The 21,716-nt window shown below is 39.8% G+C and overlaps 1 protein-coding gene across 10 annotated transcripts in view; it reads left to right on the top strand.

The window, feature by feature from the left end:
- SLIT2 (slit guidance ligand 2) overlaps positions 1–21,716 on the top strand; it is a 437,206-nt gene that overhangs the window by 352,499 nt on the left and 62,991 nt on the right. For all 10 annotated transcript variants that reach the window (XM_065598181.1, XM_065598179.1, XM_065598177.1 and 7 more), the window contains 6 exons: positions 4,041–4,207; positions 5,092–5,224; positions 9,039–9,107; positions 14,286–14,357; positions 14,575–14,646; positions 21,025–21,096. In XM_065598181.1, coding sequence (XP_065454253.1) covers positions 4,041–4,207; positions 5,092–5,224; positions 9,039–9,107; positions 14,286–14,357; positions 14,575–14,646; positions 21,025–21,096 — 585 coding nt within the window. The remainder of the gene's footprint in view (positions 1–4,040; positions 4,208–5,091; positions 5,225–9,038; positions 9,108–14,285; positions 14,358–14,574; positions 14,647–21,024; positions 21,097–21,716) is intronic.

Here is a 21,716-nt window from a genome sequence, read left to right as displayed (position 1 = left end):
TAACTGTTGTTCTTCGAGATGTGTTGCTCATATCCATTCCAAACCCGCCCCCCTCCCCCACTGTCGGAGTAGCCGGCAAGAAGGAACTGAGGGGGCGCCGGGTCGGCTGGGGTATATATTCAGCGCCATGAAGGCGCCACTCTAGGGGGCTCCACAGCCGACCCGCCGGTGTTGCTAGGGTAGAAAATTTTCCGACGATCGTGCACGCGGCGCGCGCACACCTAATGGAATGGATATGAGCAACACATCTCGAAGAACAACAGTTACAACGGTGAGTAACCGTCTTTTCTCTGTGAACAAGACCATGCACAGTACCTATCACATGCGCACTCAGTACAAGGTCGAATTTTCGGCCTTCCCATTGAGTGCCTGGGGTCTTGCTGTACAGATCACACAAGCAGGGCCGGACAACGGAATTCGGCTAGCAGGCGGACATGGTAAGCCGTAGACTTTTGGCTGCTTAAAGCTTAATTTATAGCTTTAAACCTTTCACGTTCCAAGCAATGCTCCGAGCGTTGGCCAGTTCCTGCTGCTGGCAATTCGGCCAGCATGAACTCTGCCCCTGTCCCACCCCCCTCGCAGTTGTCCCTGGGAAAGATCCCTGCTTGCTGCCCCTGTCCCACCTCCACCGCGTGGCTTTAAACTGCCGGTTACAGTTATGTAAAGGAACAGGCAATCAGTCCCAATACTAACATTCCCCTAATTCAAAGCAGGTCACCATGAGTGAGATCACTCTGATGAGGATTTCGGAGACAGAGAAAGACCGCATGCTGCGTGAATGCCAGCAAACACCAGGGCCGTATGCCGCCATGCTTTGCGAGGCAATGATCCCGGAGTACTTGCTGATAGCCTGGCGCGGAAAAGTTTCCTATCATGGAGGACGCAATAAGGCCGCTGTCCCCAGGAACCTGATGCAAAGGCTTTCACAATACCTCCAGGAGAGCTTCGTGGAGATGTCCGAGGAGGATTTCTGCTCTATCCCCGGACATATTGACAGAATTTTCCAGTAGCTGCACTGGCAAGGACTAAAAACTAAAGCGCCTAGGGCAAACTAATCATGAAAAACCAGACATGTTGACAAACTTTTCCAGTAGCTGCACTGGCAAGGACTAAAACCCTGATTGACGGTCCGGGTTACCGCCTTGGGAGAGTTGGTAGGGGATCTCCGTGAGGGTGATGAAGAGATCCTGGTTGTCGGTGAAATCAGTGTTGAAAGCGCTGTCGACTGCCTCGTCCTCCTCATCTCCTTCCTCATCTTCCCCGTCCACGAACATCTCCGAGGAAGCGTCCGTCGACAATACCCCATCGTCAGAGTCCACGGACAGTGGGGGGGTAGTGGTGGCGGCCGCACCTAGAATGGAATGCAGTGCCTCGTAGAAACGGCATGTCTGGGGCTGGGATCCGGAGCGTCCGTTTGACGCTTCGGTCTTCTGGTACCCTTGTCTCAGCTCCTTGATTTTCACGCGGCACTGCGTTGCATCCCGGCTGTATCCTCTCTCTGTCATGGCTTTTGAGATCTTCTCGTAGATCTTCGCATTCCGTTTTTTCAATCGCAGTTCCGAAAGCACGGACTCATCGCCCCACACAGTGATCAGATCCAAGACTTCCCGATCAGTCCATGCTGGGGCCCTCTTTCTATTCTGCGATTGCATGGTCACCTCTGCTGGAGAGCTCTGTATCGTTGCCAGTGCTGCTGAGCTCGCCACGATGTCCAAACAGGAAATGAGATTCAAACTGGCCAGACAGGAAAAGGAATTCAAATTTTCCCGGGGCTTTTCCTGTGTGGCTGGTGGCTGGTTAGAGCATCCGAGCTCGGACTGCTGTCCAGAGCGTCAACAGAGTGGTGCACTGTGGGATAGCTCCTGGAGCTGTTAGCGTCGAATTCCATCCACACCTACCCTAATTCGACATGGCCATGTCGAATTTAGCGCTACTCCCCTCATTGGGGAGGAGTACAGAAATCGATTTAAAGAGACCTCTATGTCGAAATAAATAGCTTCGTTGTGTGGACGGGTGCAGGACTAGTTAATTCTAGTTAACGCTGCTAAATTCGACATAACCTCCAAGTGTAGACCAGGCCTCAGTGATGTGTTACTTGACACAGACAGTAATTTCTTTAATATCTTGGGACTGATGTTATTTAATACATTTCAATAATGGCCTTGGCACAAAAAGTAGAAAAGTGCTAATGAAATTTGCTGATGACAGAAAGTTTAGAGGCATTGTCCATGCAGAGGAGGATCAAAATATCATACAGGAAGAATTGGATGACCTAGAGGACTAGAGTAATAGAAATAGATTGAAATTTAATAGTATGAAGTGCAGTGGCATGCACTTACGAACTAATAACAAGAATTTCTGCTATAAACTGTTAATCAGTTGGAAACAACAGAGAAAGAGAAAGATTTGGCTGTATTAGTCAATCACCGGAAGAATATAAGCCACGAGTGCGAGGTGTCTGTTTAAAAAAGTAGCAGCAGTAGCAAATGTGATCCTTATATGTATTTCCAGTAGAGTTAGGAAGTATTAATGCCATTGCACAAGGCACTGGTAAGACCTCATCTTGAATACTATGTACAATTCTGGTCACCCATATTCAAGAAAGATGAATTCAGACTGGAACAGATGCAGAGAAGGGCTACTAGGATGATCAGGGGAATGCAGGACCTCTCATGTGAGTGGAGACTAAAAGAGCTTGTCTTGTTTTGCCTTGCAAAACAAAGGCTAACTGAGAATCTATGATGGCTCTCTATAAATATTTAGAGAGGCACAGGTGTGTGTGGGGGGGTAAACAGTAGGGTAAAATGTGTATAAAGGGGCATGAACAAATATAGACTGAGGATTATAAGAAGGTTTCTAACCATAAGACGAGTGAGGTTCTGGAGCAGCCTTGTAAAAGGAGTAGAGGGGGCAAGCTAACTAGTTTTAAGATGGAGCTTGATAAATTTGTGAATGAAATTATATGACAGGATTGCCCGCATAGTAGGGGACTCGACTCAGTGACCCAGAGGGTCCCTTCCAGGTCCCTTCCAGGTCCTGTGTTCCTTTGTTTACACCAAGGTTTTTAGAAGAAGCAGTTCGCCATGGTTGCCAAGTTCCACTGGTTGGACCAGTTGTGGAAGCCCTATTATGACATGGCCATTGGCATTCTTCACACTGTGGTGTTCAACTTTTTGAAACTGCAGTTCATGTATAGTCTAAATCCTACCTTGGAACTTAATTCAGACTTGCTGTATGATGGAGCGTTAATCTACAGTCCAATTTTCTGTGAAAAGAAATGGCTGTATTAGAAATAATACATTTTCAAAGGGTTGTCTGCCTTCAAATCTTTTTTTAATTCAGTGGGAGGAAAAGAAGGAAAAGGGAGGAGAAGAGAAGGAAAAAAAGTGCCTGTTTAAGGAAGTCAGGTTACCAAAGAAGTAATTACTGTGGGAAGCATCGCTCAGTAAAGTACTTAATCCTCTTTCCACATAAAATGAGACACTTTACAGCTAGTGACTAATTTGTGCATATTAAAGATGACATGTTTCTAAATAATGGAATTGTCAATAGGTTTGTGGTGAAGTGAGGAGATGCCAAAAGTACTCAGACTTGTAGAAGTAAATTCATTTTTATAACTGGCATGTAATCAACTTAGCTGTCAGTTTAGATGAGAACTTATTCTCTGGAGCAAATAAAAGATGGAAATCTTGAGATGACAAATTAATGAAATAGCTGTTATCAGGTTAAAGCTAATAATATAAAGTAATCAGCTTTCATCTCTATATTAAGTTACTGCTTTATCAGTGCAGAGTAGTTTGACAGCAAGTCAGCTCTCTGACAGATTTAAATTATTTCTAAGTGAACTATATCAAGATTCACAAACTATATCAAGATGCACAAATTCTAAATTGCTGCTCTCAGCTTTGGTTTGCATATGGAATTGTTTGCGGAATTTCATTTAGGTTTAACTTCTTGAAAATACACATTGTGTTTTTTAAAATGAAAACAAAGTTACATCATTGAAACTAAATTATGTATTGTTTGCATGTGGTTCTCAGAAACCTGCTGGCCAATCCTTTCAACTGTAACTGCCACCTGGCGTGGCTGGGAGATTGGCTGAGGAAGAAACGCATTGTAACTGGAAACCCTCGCTGTCAGAAACCCTACTTCCTAAAAGAGATTCCCATCCAGGATGTGGCAATTCAAGATTTTACTTGTGATGATGGTAAGAAATACATATTGGATCTGTCAGAGTAGTGTAGTTCTGCAGCTCTCATACATATAAACATGCCATAGATTAGGTGGTCCATATTACAGGCACTCTTTTTTTTAATTTAATAAATGTTCACTGTGATCCAAATTTAACTCCTGTATAATCATGTCTATTCTAGAAGCAGAATGCACACAATTTGAGATGATTAAAAAGCATGCAGCTGTTCATATACATCGGTCAACAAGCCTTTTGAAAATAACAGTGCAATACTGTAAATTGGTATTTTGAGGTAAAATGGAGACTGAGATAATTGGACCAAAAACAGTTGTACAAATGAAAATATTTTCAAACACTGACACTTGAATTCAATACTTTCTTTCAGGCTAAATATTCAAATATTATATTACTATTGCTCAGTCTGCCTGTTACTTATTGATTTTTTATATTTCTCTGCAAATATTTGAATAATCTGCTACTCGCCTCTCTTACATCCCAATCCTTCTAATTCCAAGGTTAATTGTATGTTTGCTGATACTCAAATGTATAACTTTTCCCTAATAAATAATATGCTGTCTTTATTTACTTTAAATTATTGTAATTTTTTAGAAATCAGTGTATATATTACTTTATCATATTGTGTTTAGGAATTGTGACCTTAGAGGCTTTTTCTAAAGAATATGACTCATAGATACTAAAACAGTGTTATACTAAATAAATAATATAATTTGAAATGTAGTTAAAAGTGATAACTTAATGATTTCCATCCACAGAGCTACTGCAGTGCAGAACCTTCATGTCTGTTAAGTAGAATTAAATACAGTATGTTAAATTCTTGCCAATTCTTAAGAGCTCTCTTCAGAGCAAAGCTTTATTTATCTGTTTCTTTCACTAACCAGGGAATGATGACAACAGTTGCTCTCCATTGTCTCGCTGTCCCGCAGAATGTACTTGCCTAGATACTGTGGTTCGCTGCAGCAACAAAGGTCTTAAGGTTTTGCCCAAAGGCATCCCAAAAGATGTAACTGAACTGTAAGTAGCACAAGTTCTTCCTTTTCTTAAATGCCAAGTTCAGAGTCACATTGTCTGATTCAAGAATGAGAGGCAGAGTAAGTAGGCAAAATGAAGAAATGACATTTATCAATCAGCTGGAGTTTGAGACTTTATCACTTGTTAGATACTAAGACCTGTAAGTCAACCAAGGAAATCTTAATAAAAAGAATTTAATAACAAAAAAGTCCTATTTATAATGGTAAAAAGGCCCATATAATTGTGTATTATTCTAGTATTTCTAGAAATTCTAATATTGTTATGATTAGCTAAGTTTTTTTAATATAGTAGCTAGAGATCTGTGAGTGCACATTTAGGGTACATTTTTTTGCTTACAGAGAAAATGTCACATTGAATTTTCATTGTCCAACATGGAAGAAATGCAGAAAGTAAATAACATAAATAGCATCAAGACAATTAGCTATTTAAAATTCTAATTGTTTTAATAGTCTAAGGAATTTTTAGTGACATATTTAATGAAAAGAGTAATTTTTAATAAATGAATTTCTCCAGTGGAGGCTTGGTTATTGGAAAAATAGTAAAGATTCTTTTGTGAATATTGTAAAGCAGAGTTGCAGAAATATCCTCTAAAATTGTACCTACGATCTTGGGTATTTATTTTCCAACTTCAAGTCTTTAGATTCCAAAGGAATTGGTAATTCTAGATATAATTGTGGGTACAGATTGCTTTTGCAGATAGCTAGCTACTCAGTTTTGAATGTGAAAATGCTCTATGTATATGCACTTCAAAGATTTTGAGGCAACCCAAATTTTATACACAAAAGAATGTAAAATTTCAGAAACAAATTTAGAAAATGGGTTATGACTTCTTTGAAACTTCATCTTATATATTTTGAGATTTAAAGAAACATCCAGAAAAACTCAACAATAATAAATACCTTTTAATATTTCATCATCTCCTCTTATTACAAATAGTTGCAGTTAATCATTAAACACACAGGAAGGCTTTGAAGTATCTTCCGTCCACTCTGTTTAATATTTAAAATAATTAATGTAAATATTTGCTTTGGAAGGCATCTTAAGTGTGCACTTTAACACTTTAATAGCTTCTTTGTTTTACAACTACAATTATTCAGAAGTTTCTAAAACATCCATCAGTAGTTTGATGGTAAAAACAGGATACTATAACAAATGCATCTGTCATTCCCAAAGAGAAGCTAGTGAGAATTCCTACTGACATTCTAGTAAAGAAAATGATCACCTATGCTATCAGTGTTTTTAAGAAGTACCTTAATTAAACAAAGTTGCTGCCTGATAGATACAATTTGACCTACATTTAGGAGCAATGACTTGTAAGATTGTACATATAAAGAGATTTATATGGACTGCAACACCTTTTGTGACTGATAAGTCCTTTACATGCAGTTTTGTGCACCTAAGTTAGTGTCCAAAGTGTGCATGCAGCTCACTGTATTTTTTTAAAAAAAATGAGAAAACGAAGGAGTTGGTTTTCTGCTTGCAGTTGCATCCTGATCAGTTCTTCTTGTTCATTAAAATGCATACACGTTCTAACATGTGATCTCCTTTATGTAATTGTCCTAATATTTCCTTCATTCAAACAAGTAATGGTTTTTGCAACCAAGAAGAAAATTATAACTGGTGAAAGCTTATTTTTAATGATACAGATAAAATAATAAATTGTTAACGTTTTCTTCCAACCTCATTGATTTTATCACGATATACAGTACCTTACTCCTTCAATAAAGTTTTTTAAATTATCTTTGTTTTTAACCTCTTAATAAAGTGTTAAAAAATTCATTTCCTGCCATATATGTAGTATTTTTGATGTATATTTGTAAAATTGTTCAGAAGTAAATATCAAAGTTGGCAAAATACAATAATAACTGGTCTGTGGATGTGGAAGAAGGCAATACAAATGAGCTAGACACCATATACCTGGACAGAGGCTGCAAAAAAAATCTGCTGTGCACCCTCAGCTAGATCCATTAGGTTCTCAAAGTACCACATATGGCCAACCTATAATCTCCTCTATCACACATAGCTTGCTAGTCAGAGGAGAAATGAAGGAAGGTCAGTGTCACAATGCTGGGTTACCTACAGCTCAGTATCAGTTACCTGTGCCCAATAAGTTTCTCATTTAGAAATTTTATCTTGTGCTGTCCTCACCAGGAGCAGGGATCCCTTCCCCTGGTAAGTACGGTAGATGTTCTTCGAAGATCGCTGCAGAAATCCCCATTCACCACAGCTACACTCCAAACTGAATTAACAAACTTGTAATTTATTATCTACAATTAAAATCTGTGAATGAACTCTGGAAGTGCTGCCCAGTGTCCTTGTCAAGCCCAGGAAAATCTTCTGGTTTCCTGTTCGTAAGCCAGGGAGTCTGATATTCTCCCAGTCTGGTCTCACTGCAACCCTCTCAGCAGCCCAGACTTCTACATCCCTGATGGACCAGTCTCTGGAAATTGGAGAGACCTGTTTTGGCAACTTCAGCTAGCCTGACCAAAATTAGCTCAAGCTAGCAAGTCTCCACTCTCCCTCCTCCAGTGGTCCTTCTCCCACTGCTGACATTCAAACCAACATTCTGGGATGGCCTCCAGCAACCCAATAAGCCCTCAGAGTCCTTAGGTTTCAAACCACTATTTCACGTCCAACATATTTTGCCTCCCATGTGCTCATACTTAACATAATATAAACCTAACACATTCCCTAATCTTCTCCACAGTCCCAAACAAACCAAAATGAAAATTCCAACATTTTATCATCTCTAATGCTCTGTAAAGCAATAAACAAAGTATAATTGCATACCCCTCCATTATAAGCAACTTAAAATATGGGAGATCCTCAATTATTATTTGAAAGCAATTAAAATTGTTAACAAGTTTATTTAGCTAAATGTAGATAAATATCCATCTACACACATATCCATATCTGTGGTCATCTCTGTGTAACACATGCTGAATCACAATAGCTGTCAAAGTTGGACCTGCTAGATATAGACAACAGGAATGAGGTTTTATATTCACAGCCATCAGAGCTGTGTGAACCTGGGCCCAGCCACCAACCAACCCATTTGGCAAGCTATCTGAATCACCGGTGCATATCCCATCAGGATTCTTTGCTTCTGACCTAAATCAACTGAGGCTGTCTGCAGCACTCCTGTGTTCCCATTCCTGCTTTTTGGAGGGTGTTTTCCCCTTGTGGTCTTTGATTCTCCTTCACCAGCTGTGGTGTTCACAACTGCTCAGAGGATTTGGGATCCATCACTTATGTGCCTAACAAGTCTGGTACTCCAGCCAGTCATGATATTCCTATGATTGCAGGTATGACATAATAGGTTAACTATTAGAGCTGGGGCCAGAAGCAGCTACCTCAGCAAACTCATTCACCATTTTTGTCCAACATTAAATTTGTATTATTGATGTGTAGCTATACCCACTATGAAGGACCAGATTGGGATAATAATGTCGCTTGTAGCTGTCAAGTTCTGTTTCTATTTACGGTAGCATAAAATCCAGTGAACCACATTAAAATGACTTGTATAAGCCTGATGTGCTCTTTACTTCACAAGATACATCTGGCTCTTAGGCAGCTGATCCCATCTATTCCCCAGCCATCATGTCATCCTGATGTTGAAGAAGGTAAAACTATAAGCAACTGCGGTAGTAAGCTGAAACTTTATGTATTCACATGTACTTTTAAAGCACCTGTCTCAACCTTATTTATTACTTTACTCCTAACTATTGTCTTGCTGGAAGGTATTGATCTTTTAATTAGATGAATAATACTTCATTATTTTATTTTTCTGTTGTAGTTATTTGGATGGAAACCAGTTTACCCTTGTTCCCAAGGAACTTTCTAACTACAAACATTTAACACTTATGTAAGTAACTTTAGAGCATCTTTTTGTGTGGGATTGATCAAAAAGCTGCTCTTCCATTTAATGAAACAGTTACAAGCAAAACATAAAATGTAACCAACCTTTTAACAAATATAGCCCCAAGGCACATTTTATAAATGGGATATTTTTAGTCCAGTGATCACAACACATTTTATTGCAAGGTAAATAGGCAGGAATTATAGTAAACCTGAAAAGATTGTGAAACTCTCACAAATATGCATTAGAGTATGACAGCTTCAGTACATTGTCACATAGACATACATGATTAGCCTCAATAAAGGCATGAAATTATTTCAATTACAGAGAAAAGATGTTGTAGTTTGTTTGAAACACATAATGCTACATCTCTGCAATTGGGCAGCCTGCCACAATTGATGGTCTAGTGGTTGGAGAAGGGAATTTAGTCAGGACGCTTCATTTTTATTCCTAGCTCTGCTGCTGACTCACTGTGCAATTTTGATCAAACCTCTTGAACAAAAAGCTCTTTATGCCTCAGTTGATGCCTTTGTAAAACAGAGATAATACTACTTTCCCTGTGATACGTATGGGCAGATCCTCAGCTGATGCAAATTGTCATAAGTTCCACTGAATTCAGTGGATCAGCTGGGGATAAATCTCGTAATGTTTTGAAGTACCTTGTGGCATAGGAGGAACCACAAATTAAAAATTAGGGCAACAAAATGGCTGCCAGTTTTCTTGCGTAAAGCAAACTAAATCAATGTAACATTCTGAAAATGTCCCAGGTCCTTTTGTATGCCTTATTCTAGACTAAATGGTCCATACTTCAAATTTAGAAAATAGATACATCTCATTTTCACAAAATTTCCAAATAGCATCAGCAATTGCACTATTCTCAAATGTATGCAATCTAGCCCTGCATGGAGTGTTTGTGGATTTGTGCAACAGGAGGTGTATGAGACCTACCTTGCAGTATACAGGCCTGTAAAGAGCATGCATGTTGGTTACTGTTTGCTGTAGTGATAAGCACTCCTCCGTCATATTGGCCCACAAAGAGGGTGTCTGAAGGTTTGATTGTTTGAAATAGTGATGATCAATTCTGTACTGTATACTGTGCGGGAATGGTGTCCCTAGCCGCTGTTTGCCAGAAGCTGGGAATGAGTGACTGGGGATGGGCCACTTGATGATTACCTGTTCTGTTCATTCCCTCTGGGGCACTGGGCATTGGCCCCTGTCAGAAGACAGGATACTTGGCTAGATTGACCCTTGGTCTCACCTAGTAGGGCCGTTCTTATCTTCTTATGTGTATGTAATGTTGAATGCTCATAAAACAAATGCAAATTACAATATCAGATTTATTGTAACTAGTCATTCAGGCTGGTATTTCAATAAATAATGTTGATAGAGTACAAATGCAAAAAGCATAAGCAGCAAAATCGTTCAGTAAATGATAAGCAGTATAAGTACATTAATATTTTGAAATTCTGGGTAGATATTTCCAAAAGTACAAAGCCATGTATTACATTTTTGGACAATCTCTCTTGGTATTGAAAGATGATCTATAAATTCCTCTCTTTCCCTGTATACATTAAAAAGGATCCAGATGATTCAGGTATTCTTGTTTCATAGACACGTGTTAGGTATGTTTTTAACCTTCATAGACAGGAAATGGATAACTGTGTCAACTTACCATAAATGTGCCCAGGTCAATCATCATTCCAGTAGCATCATGACTTACAGCTTAAGTTTCCATTGCTTCCTGAGTTACAGAGTTCCTGTACAGCATTAAACAATACACAAATGGAGTAATGAACATATATCATAGAATATCAGAGTTGGAAGGAACCTCAGGTCATCTCGTCCAACCCCCTGCTCAAAGCAGGACCAATTCCCCAATAAATCATCCCAGCCAGGGCTTTGTCAAGCCTGACCTTAAAAACCTCTAAGGAAGGAGATTCCACTACCTCCCTAAGTAACCCATTCCAGTGCTTCACCACCCTCCTAGTGAAAAAGTTTTTCCTAATATCCAACCTAAACCTCCCCCGCTGCAACTTGAGACCATTACTCCTTGTTCTGTCATCTGCTACAACTGAGAACAGTCTAGAGCCATCCTCTTTGGAACCCCCTTTCAGGTAGTTGAAAGCAGTTATCAAATCCGCCCTCATTCTTCTCTTCTGCAGACTAAACAATCCCAGTTCCCTCAGCCTCTCCTCATAAGTCATGTGCTCCAGCCCCCTAATCATTTTTGTTGCCCTCTGCTGGACTCTTTTCAATTTTTCCACATCCTTCTTGTAGTGTGGGGACCAAAACTGGACACAGATGACGTCTTACCAATGTCAAATAGAGGGGAACGATCACGTCCCTTGACCTGCTGGCAATGCCCCTACTTATACAGCCCAAAATGCCGTTAGCCTTCTTGGCAACAAGGGCACACTGTTGACTCATATCCAGCTTCTCGTCCACTGTAATCCCTAGGTCCTTTTCTGCAGAACTGCTGCCTAGCCATTCGGTCCCTAGTCTGTAGCAGTGCATGGGATTCTTCCGTCCTAAGTGCTGGACTCTGCACTTGTCCTTGTCGAACCTCATCAGGTTTCTTTTGGCCCAATCCTCCAATTTGTCTAGGTCCCTCTGTATCCTATCCCTACCCCCCAGCATATCTACCACTCCTCCCAATTTAGTGTCATCTGCAAACTTGCTGAGAGTGCAGTCCACACCATCCTCCAGATCATTAATGAAGATATTAAATAAAACCGGTCCCAGGACCGACCCTTGAGGCACTCTGCTTGATACCGGCTGCCAACTAGACATGGAGCTATTGATCACTACCCATTGAGCCCGACGATCTCGCCAGCTTTCTATCCACCTTATAGTCCATTCATTCAGCCCATACTTCTTGAACTTGCTGGCAAGAATACTGTGGGAGACTGTATCAAAAGCTTTGCTAAAGTCAAGGAATAACACATCCACTGCTTTCCCCTCATCCACAAACCCAGTTATCTCCTCATAGAAGGCAATTAGGTTAGTCAGGCATGACTTGCCCTTAGTGAATCCATGCTGACTGTTCCTGATCACTTTCCTCTCCTCAAAGTGCTTCCGAATTGATTCCTTGAGGACCTGCTCCATGATTTTTCCAGGGGCTGATGTGAGGCTGACTGGCCTGTAGTTCCCCGGATCCTTTTTCCAGTCATCCGGGACTTCCCCCGATCGCCATGAGTTTTCAAAGATAATGGCCAATGGCTCTGCAATCACATCTGCCAACTCCTTTAGCACCCTCGAATGCAGCGCATCCGGCCCCATGGATTTGTGCTTGTCCAGCTTTTCTAAATAGTCCCGAACCACTTCTTTCTCCACAGAGGGCTGGTCACCTCCTCCCCATACTGTGCTGCCCAGTGCAGCAGTCTGGGAGCTGACCTTGTTCGTGAGGACAGAGGCAAAAAAAAAGCATTGAGTACATTAGCTTTTTCCACATCCTCTGTCACTAGGTAGCCTCCCTCATTCAATAAGGGGTCCACACTTCTCTTGACTTTCTTCTTGTTGCTAACATACCTGAAGAAACCCTTCCTGTTACTCTTAACATCTCTTGCTAGCTGCAACTCCAAGTGTGATTTGGCCTTCCTGATTTCATAGACTCATAGACTCAATGGTTTGTTCCTGCAACCTCAATAAGGATGCTTTAAAATACAGCCAGCTCTCCTGGACTCCTTTGCCCCTCATGTTGTTCTCCCAGGGGATCCTGCCCATCAGTATATGGGACCCATTACTGAATTATTTGAGTTACTCACAATCTTTATTGTATTTATTCTCACTCTCACTGCTGTGAAGTAGGGAAGTATTATTTATCCCCATTTGACATATGGGGAAATAGAGCCACAAGAGACTGAAGGCTTGTCTACACAGTTGACAAGATAGATCCTGCTGGCGTGCTTTAACGTAGTGCTGTTTGGAACACTACTGTGTTAATCTCTAACGTGCAGCAGCAGGGTCAACACAGATCAATTAATGCGCAACATGTTAGTGTGCCTTAGAAATCAGACCTCCATAAATGCATTACCCCACCGTATAGACAAACCCTTAGTAACATACCCAGGGTCACACAGTAGGGAATTGAATCTGGGTCTTCTGTGTCTCAGACCATCCTCCTTCTTTTCTTTTCTCTTTCTGGTACAAATAGATTATGCTCCATTGCACTTGGCTGACATGTTGATGGGTACATTGTAGGTTTGTCTTCTTAGGTTCTCTAATGGCAAATTCTGATGAAGAAGCCTGTTGCACACCATTTCTGCCATTGCTTATTCAATAATAGTGCTAGACAATCACAGCTAAAATATTAAGACCCCTCAGAAGCTAATGCCAAAGAATACTCTAAAGAACAATAATGAAATAACCAAGATAAACAAAGCTAAGAGACAGTAGAACAACAGTAGGAGAAAGTAGAAACTACTACAGCTTCTCTCAGCATGATTCATTTCCAAACTTTCCCCACCAAGCACAGTGCTCTTCAAAGCTTCTTTCTCCAAACACCAGCCTTCTTAAATTTAAATTAAAAAAAAAAAAAGACTTCATTAGAATATGGAGCGGCGACAAGGACTTCAAAACTTTCACCCATGTAGACCCAAGATTTCACATGTTATAGGAGCATTGGAACCCAGGCACAAGTTTTGGGGGGGTGGGGGGGAACTTGTTTAAAATAGTTGTACCTATGCTTTGGGACCTCCAGATTAAGGGTGTCAGGTAATACTTATTCATATTCCATTAGGGAGGTAGCTAGAAAGATTCCCACTTAAAATTATCTACCTACATTCCCAGTTCACCTGCTAGTTTCATTTTACCACTGTAAGATTATAGTCTTAGTAGAGTATCAGGGGGTAGCCGTGTTAGTCTGTATCTACAAAAACAACAAGGAGTCTGGTGGCACCTTAAAGACTAAAGCATGATGGACACTGGCATTGTATAAGAATGCAAGACACTGAATTGCTTGGCCTTTTATCCCTTGAAATGAAAATACTTTTCATTTATCAATGTAAGCTCTTGCTTGGCTTGTACGTGGCATGTGACAATAAAAGGCGTTATTTAAAATATCAATATTAATAACAATACTACCTCTACTAATAAAAATAATGTGCTATTTCAGTTCTAGAGTGTGGTGTTTCAGAATTTGTGCAGTCATTTTAAGGACTGAATTTCTGAATTTATTTTTTATAGAGATTTAAGTAACAACAGAATCAGCACTCTTTCTAACCAGAGCTTCAGCAACATGACTCAGCTGCTCACCTTGTAAGTTTAAATGTATAACAATGAATGTTTGAAAACATTAGTGTTTATTGTCTTGAAAAGAAAAGGCAACCCGTTAATATTAAAACTTGCTTGATTTGGAGGCTGTAAGATAACTGTTTCCTAACTGGCTATGAATGCAAAAGGTACATTTGATCATGCTCTGCATTGTATGTATTTGTTTGTTTGTTTACTTGTTTGTTATTTTATATGCTTTCAGAATTCTTAGTTACAACCGTCTGAGGTGTATCCCTGCACGGACATTTGATGGGTTGAAATCACTTAGGTTACTGTAAGTAGTTATTTTATTTTGAAAAAACTTATTTTATGTAACAACAAACGTGGAAACCCATAAGGAATTAATAAATCTTCAACCCCAATAAGTACTTGAGGAAAAAATAAAGAACAAAGAATCACAAAATATTAATTTGCTGCATTTTTTATTATATAACTAAGTATAAATAAGTGCTGTCATAGGTCATACAAAGAGTGTACATTGTGACCTTTTCTGTTCTACTTCTTGTTTCTTTGTCTCTTATGTCATGTTCTAGCTTGTAAGATTCACTTGTGTATGTCTAAAAATGTTATTTGTATGTGACATAGGAATGGTGTCTCAAACTATATGGTGTTATTATTCTACGTATCTTTTCTTTTCCATTAGATTTTAAATGTGTTTTAGCATTTCCTTAATAAATTTCTTACTTTCTTTCACTTAACTTTGGGTGCTTTTCCAACTCAGAACTTGATGGACAATTGATGATGACTAAAATATTCTGTGATTTAGCCCAGTTTCTTTTAACAAACAGACTGCTATTGTAATCTTATTTGTGTGTTACTTGAAGTTATTTAAATGTTTGGTGCACACAAATCTCAGTCTGTGGGTAGCTGCCTGTATTTCTTCAAGTATTTGCTGTTCAGTATCTGAGCTGTATGATTGGTCACCTGACTTACTACATTTTGATCTCTGACAAGGGGGCATAAATCTTATTATGAACTAATTTTATTTGGGGCTAGTTCTGAAGGCAGCAAAACTTGTGGATGGGACCCATATTGGTAGGGTCCACCATAGCGGGCCAGAGAGTCCTGCACATGCTCATTCCTCATGGGAGAAAGCTAAGCTGAGCCTATTTGTTGACTCTCAGTACAATGGCCAGATTCTGGATGCTGATCTTTTTGACCATGTCAGTGGTGCAAAGCAGTCAAAAATCCAGTTAACCATCTGCTAATGAATTCCTCTCGCTTATGGAGGCACAGAGCCGTCACTAGTATTCTATACCCAATTCACATCCTGACTTTTAGTTGGACATGTCCAGAGCCTTTGGATGTGTAGTTAGAGTTCTGGGACGACTTTAACTTCTAGACATGAATGTCGCCAGGCAATGCTAGTTTTTGGAGCTGCCTGTCTCTATCAGATATGAGGGAATGGCATTGGGATACAGAATATTTCAAGCCACAAGTTGATTTTCCTTGCTTCTGCTGCCCTTACCTGGGGCGCCTCTAGGATTTTACTCTTGGATGCTCCTACTGCCTCACTGGAGATTTCCTCCAGGACCCTTCCTCCCCTTCCATTATGGCCTCCTTCCCAGTTGCTGATGCCCCCCCCCCACCCCACCCCCCACCTGGCTGCTTCATGCTGCCTGCTATTTGTTGTTTAAATAAAATAAATAAATATAAAATATATGGAGATATACCTATCTCATAGAACTGGAAGGGACCCCGAAATGTCATTGAGTCCAGCCCCCTGCCTTCACTAGCAGGACCAAGTACTGATTTTTGCCCCAGATCCCTAAGTGGCCCCCTCAAGGATTGAACTCATAATCCTGGGTTTAGCAGGCCAATGCTCAAACCACTGAGCTATCCTTCCCCACCCAAGGTAAGGTTTCCACTCTTAACTTGCAGTTATCCTGGCCCTATTTACATTCCTTGTGCCTCAGTGTCCCTTTCCCTCCCATTTCATCCCCTCCTTACACTAATGTATCCCTGTCCCTATTTGTTGCTGCTCTTCTCCCAGCAGATTCCTCCTTCCACCTTCCTCTCTAGCTTATGCTCCAAACTAGAGTTGTCGATTAATCGCAATTAGCTCAAAAAATTAATCACAATTAATTGCAGTTTTAATTGCACTGTTAAACAATAGAATAACAATTGAAATTTATTAAATATTTTAGATGTTTTTCTACATTTTCAACTATGTTAATTTTAATTAAAACACAGAATACAGTGTACAGTGCTCACTTTATTTTATTATTTTTATTACAAATATTTGCACTGTAGAAATAATAAACAAAAGAAATAGTATTTTTCAGTTCTCCTAATACATGTACTATAGTGCAGTCTCTTTATTATGAAAGTGCAACTTACAAATGTAGATTTATTTTTTTACATAACTGCACTCAAAAACAAAACAATGTAAAACTTTAGGGCCCACAAGTCCACTCAGACCTACTTCTTGTTCAGCCAATCGCTAAGACCAACCAGTTTGTTTACATTTACAGGAGATTATGCTGCCCACTTCTTATTTACCTGAAAGTAAGAACAGGCGTTCAGATGGCACTTTTGTAGCCAGCGTTGCAAGATATTTACGTGCCAGATATGCTAAACATTCGTACACCCCTTCATGCTTCAGCCACCATTCCAGAGGACATGTTTCCATGCTGATAATGCTCGTTAAAAAAAATAATGCATTAATTAAATTTGTGACTGATCTCCTTGGGGGAGAATTGTATGTCTCCTGCTCTGTTTTACCCGCATTCTGCTATATATTTCGTGTTATGGCAGTCTCGGATGATGACCCAGCACATGTTGTTCATTTTAAAAACACTTTCACTGCAGATTTGACAAAATGCAAAGAAAGTACCAATATGAGATTTCTAAAGATAGCTACAGCACTGGTTTAAGAATCTAAGTGCCTTCCAAAATCTGAGAGGGATGAGGTGTGGAGCATGCTTTCAGAAATCCTAAAACATCAACACTCCAATGCGGAAAGTACAGAATCCAAACCACCAAAAAAGAAAATCAATCTCAGATTATGAAAATGAACGTGCATCTATCCGCACTGCTTTGGATCATTATCAAGCAGAACGTCATCAGCATGGACTCATGTCCTCTGGAATGGTAGTTGAAGCATGAAGTGACATATGAATCCTTAGTGTATCTGGCACGTAAATATCTTGCAATACTGGCTACAACAGTGCCACGTGAATGCCTGATCTCACTTTCAGGTGACATTGTAAACAAGAAGCGGGCAGCATTATCTCCCGCAAATGTAAACAAACTTGTTTGTCTGAGCAATTGGCTAAACAAGAAGCAAGACTGAGTGGACTTGTAGGCTCTAAAGTTTTACATTGTTTTATTTTTGAATGCAGGTTTTTTTGTACCTATTTCTACATTTGTAAGTTCAGCTTTCATATAAAGAACACTGTGCACTTTCGTATTCTGTGTTGTAATTGAAATCAATATATTTGAAAATGTAGAAAACATCCAAAAATATTTAAAGGTTATTCTATTATTGTTTAACAACACGATTAATTGCACAATTAATCACGATTAATTTTTTTAATCACTTGACAGCCGTACACCAAACCAGTCCATGTGTTTCTCTCTCCCCTGTTTAGCTATCTTGTCCCTATCTTCCTTTCTTCCTGAAAAAATATCTCTGCACACCCACCCTCTGGCCATCACTGCACCAACCCAGCCAGACTAAACATCTTTTGTCTTGCCTGTTTGAACAGAAAAGGAGATACTGTGAATGGCAAGGGACAATGAGGATGGAGAGATATAACTGGATGTTTAGTCACATGCTAGCTACTTCATTACATTTATAAACAGGATAAAATGTTAAGGCAACGTGTGCTGGCAGTGGTGAGAGGAGGTAGGCGTTAGCCACCCAAGCTATCACCAGTTGTACCCCTTTTGATGTTCAAACCTGGAGTATGCTCTAATTTCAGATTCACTCAGTCACTTACTCTATCCAAGGCCCTAACAGAGCCTGTATTGTATTATTCAGTAGTCTACCACAACCGAGAGCAGCCTGCTATGTAGAAAGACATCATGCCATGTAAGAGTGCTTTAGGCTTACCTGCAAGTGCCAACACATGCTTCCTAGGAAAGATGGTGACCTAGGAAAGAAGGCAGCTCAACCCAGGCATTAGATTGGGAGTGTCGAGGAGAAGGAGATGAAAATCTTCCAAGCGCTGCACACAAAATGAGACCTACCCATGTCAGTCACCAAAATGAGACATTGCTCACAGAAAATTGAATACATGTTCAAATTATTTGAGAAGCTCTCTGAGCGCCACTAGGCTCCTTGAGTTTGGCTTCCACTGTGTGGAAGTTCAGTATTCTTAAAGGATCTGCTAGGTTCCTGAAGTTTGGCTCCTTCTTAACTGGAGGGGGGAAAATGGCCAAATGCAACCCACTTCTGGCACCAAAATGAGAGGCCATTCACAGTAAATTGTGCTGTTCTGTGGTCCTCCCTCTTCTTTCTTACATGAGGAATGAAGTAATTTAAATGTTATCATTAATATCACTAGGTCCTGAGTTATCACTACCTGATCTGAATGGGGCAGTTCACATCTCTCAGCTATTGTTCTCATCTCTGTATCATTATTCACATTTGAGGATTTTTTCACAACCACAACAGCTAGAGTTTTACTGGGGATTTCTTTGTTTGTTTTTGTTTGTTAATGAAAGCTGAGATTCTGGAGAACAAGATAATAGCTTCAGAGGTGTGTCTTTACCAGCGGTATCCAAATCTGGACTCAGCTCCTTCCTTTTGACATCTGTTAGGTCAAAAGAGACAGATATTGGAGGTCCACCCCTTGGACCTCCAATAACTACCCGACTAAACGGAGTCTGATTCTCTGCTGCCAGGACCTATCCCCCAAAATTGTGATCCTGTCAAGCCATTAATATTGAAAAAGAATAAGAAATTCCAGGCTGATTCAGAAAAAAGCAACCACATAATTCCGTAAGAACCCGTGCCAGAACTCTGCACAATTGTCCAGGTCTATAGGTATCCATCTCATTAGTTTTAAATCATTGCATTACGCAAATGCTTCAGCCTAGCTGACTCACATAAACAGCTGCCACCACAGTATTTGTGAAACCCAAAACTTAACATATGAACTGCAGCTCTGTTAATATCCACCACCAATAAATGCAAAGATGGGGAAGGGAGGGTAGGAAATTGATTTTTGCAATGCAGCAAGCAAAGTGGTAAGCGGTATTCTATTTGTCGAGGCCACAATCCCAGTAAGCCAAGTCAGGCACTTGGACTTATTAATGGGAGCCTCTCTGTCAAGAAGGGGTGCTCAGCTGACTGGTGCTGCAATGCTGCCTGGGTATACCCTTCCTTCCTGACCTTACCCTGCATTTCAGTACTCAAGGCCAGTGTACTCTATTGCCATATTAAAGAAATATGCTTCAGCCTACACAACTACCAGGGCTGAATGACAATTCCCTACTACAGTTATAATTAGAGCGGGACAGAGAGGAAGCATAGTCTAGGTCTTGTGGTGCTAGCCTGAGACCCAGGTTCAATTCCCAGCTGCATCACAGACTTCCTGTGATCTTTGGCAAGTTGTTTAGCTTTGGTGTGTCTCAGTTCCCCGTCTGGAAAGTGGAGATAATAGTACGTCCCTCCCTTACAGGGTTGTTGTGAGAATAGATACATAGATCTATGCAGATGCTATCATCACATGGGCCACATTAGGTACCTTAGAAAGAATTTTCTGTTGACATTTTTTTATGGAAACGACTTCTTTCTAATTTTTTTTTCAGGAAAATATTAATTTCTTTAGAAATTTGTTGGTTTTTCAACAAGCTGAAAATCAAAATTTCCATTTTCAGTTTACTGAAAAATTTCCAGTTATTCCACTGGGGAAAGGATGAGCAGAGGGATTTTTTTTTCAGTTTACAGTTTGTTGAAAAAATTTAAATTTTCCTGCACAAGTTACCCTTTTTAAAAAGCCCTAGTTATATGTTGGTTGGTTGTTTTTTATGGCCACACAGGCAAGTTAAAAACCATGTTATAACATGGCTGAACCAGATGTTTCAAACCTAGAGTTACTTTTGTAGTGAGCATACAGGGCTTTAGTTAGCTGCTGGATTTTGTTTTTTGTTTCATATTTTATAAAAACACCTCATACAATTTTAATCATAAGCCTGGGTATGTGTAGATATATGTGGAATGAAAGCTTATATAGATAGGGAGGGGAAACCCTCTTGGGTAGGTCTGCACAGGTATGACTGAACCAGCCCTGTGTTTTTCATCAATAAAGAATTTCATTTTATGATTATATTAATATCAGTTACAGACTCACAATTGGTTTTCATGAACCTTTGTTGCATGTGTGTTCAGTGAATGCATGCAAAAAGCAAATAAAGAGCACAAACACAATCAGTGAAATTCTAATTAAACAATAAAACAGTTTAAATTTTTAGTCCGAATTCAGAACAAAAACATGAGAGGCAGGCAGGTGGTCTTGGGAAGGCTGTGAATGCACAGGAACTGAAATTGAATGTGAAACTGAATCAAGTTTGTAAAATCACAAGCCTGCAAATTTGAACTGCTGAGATCCATGCATCTATAGTTGTTGAAAAATAACACAAGGCAAGTTCACTTGTGCTTCCACAGAAAAAATACCTATTTTGGTTATTTTCTTTTCCTTAGGTCTTTACATGGCAATGATATTTCAGTTGTTCCTGAAGGAGCTTTTAATGATCTTTCAGCATTATCACATCTGTGAGTATTCAGTCATATATTTTTTACTTACATGTATGTTGACCTCTTGCCTGGATCAGCATTTAATGGAAAGACTTTTTTCTAGAGTAACATTGTGCTATTTTGCTCAGTTTTCTGTGAACTACAAAGAGCAAAGGTGAATTGGAACCATTGGAGTTTAGAGGAAGATATTGAATCTGAGCCTTGCAAGGGAGGAGAGGATATATTACTGCATACAAGTGTACTTGAGTTTGACATTGTTGAACAGATGCAGTTTTTAAGTGTCTTTATATATGGAGTCATCTGTTTTTGTTTTGCTGTAAGCAACTAATGGTCTTGCTTTATGCTCAGACATATTCAGCATCTGGGAATGTCACAGAAATTTGAAAGGGTACTGATTAATTTTGGTGTCATCCTTATTTATAATTCATTCAAATGCTGCTATCAGGATGACACATGGGCATGAAGACAGATGAAACCGACACGAGGAACTGGAAAGGAGTAGGAGATGGAGGTTATGAAAGAAGAGTGAAAGGAATTTCTTGTGTACATGCAAAGTAAAATGACAAAGTGGCTTCTTTATCTTGTACTTTAATCCTCTGAGTTTTTGTCTTCCCCTTCCCTGATTCCAAGATGGCAGC

This window comes from Chrysemys picta, chromosome 5 (assembly GCF_011386835.1).
Source record: "Chrysemys picta bellii isolate R12L10 chromosome 5, ASM1138683v2, whole genome shotgun sequence".
NCBI classification, from domain to species: domain Eukaryota; kingdom Metazoa; phylum Chordata; order Testudines; family Emydidae; genus Chrysemys; species Chrysemys picta.
Note: the sequence above shows the minus strand (reverse complement) of the source record. Positions and strands in the feature narration are given on the sequence as shown.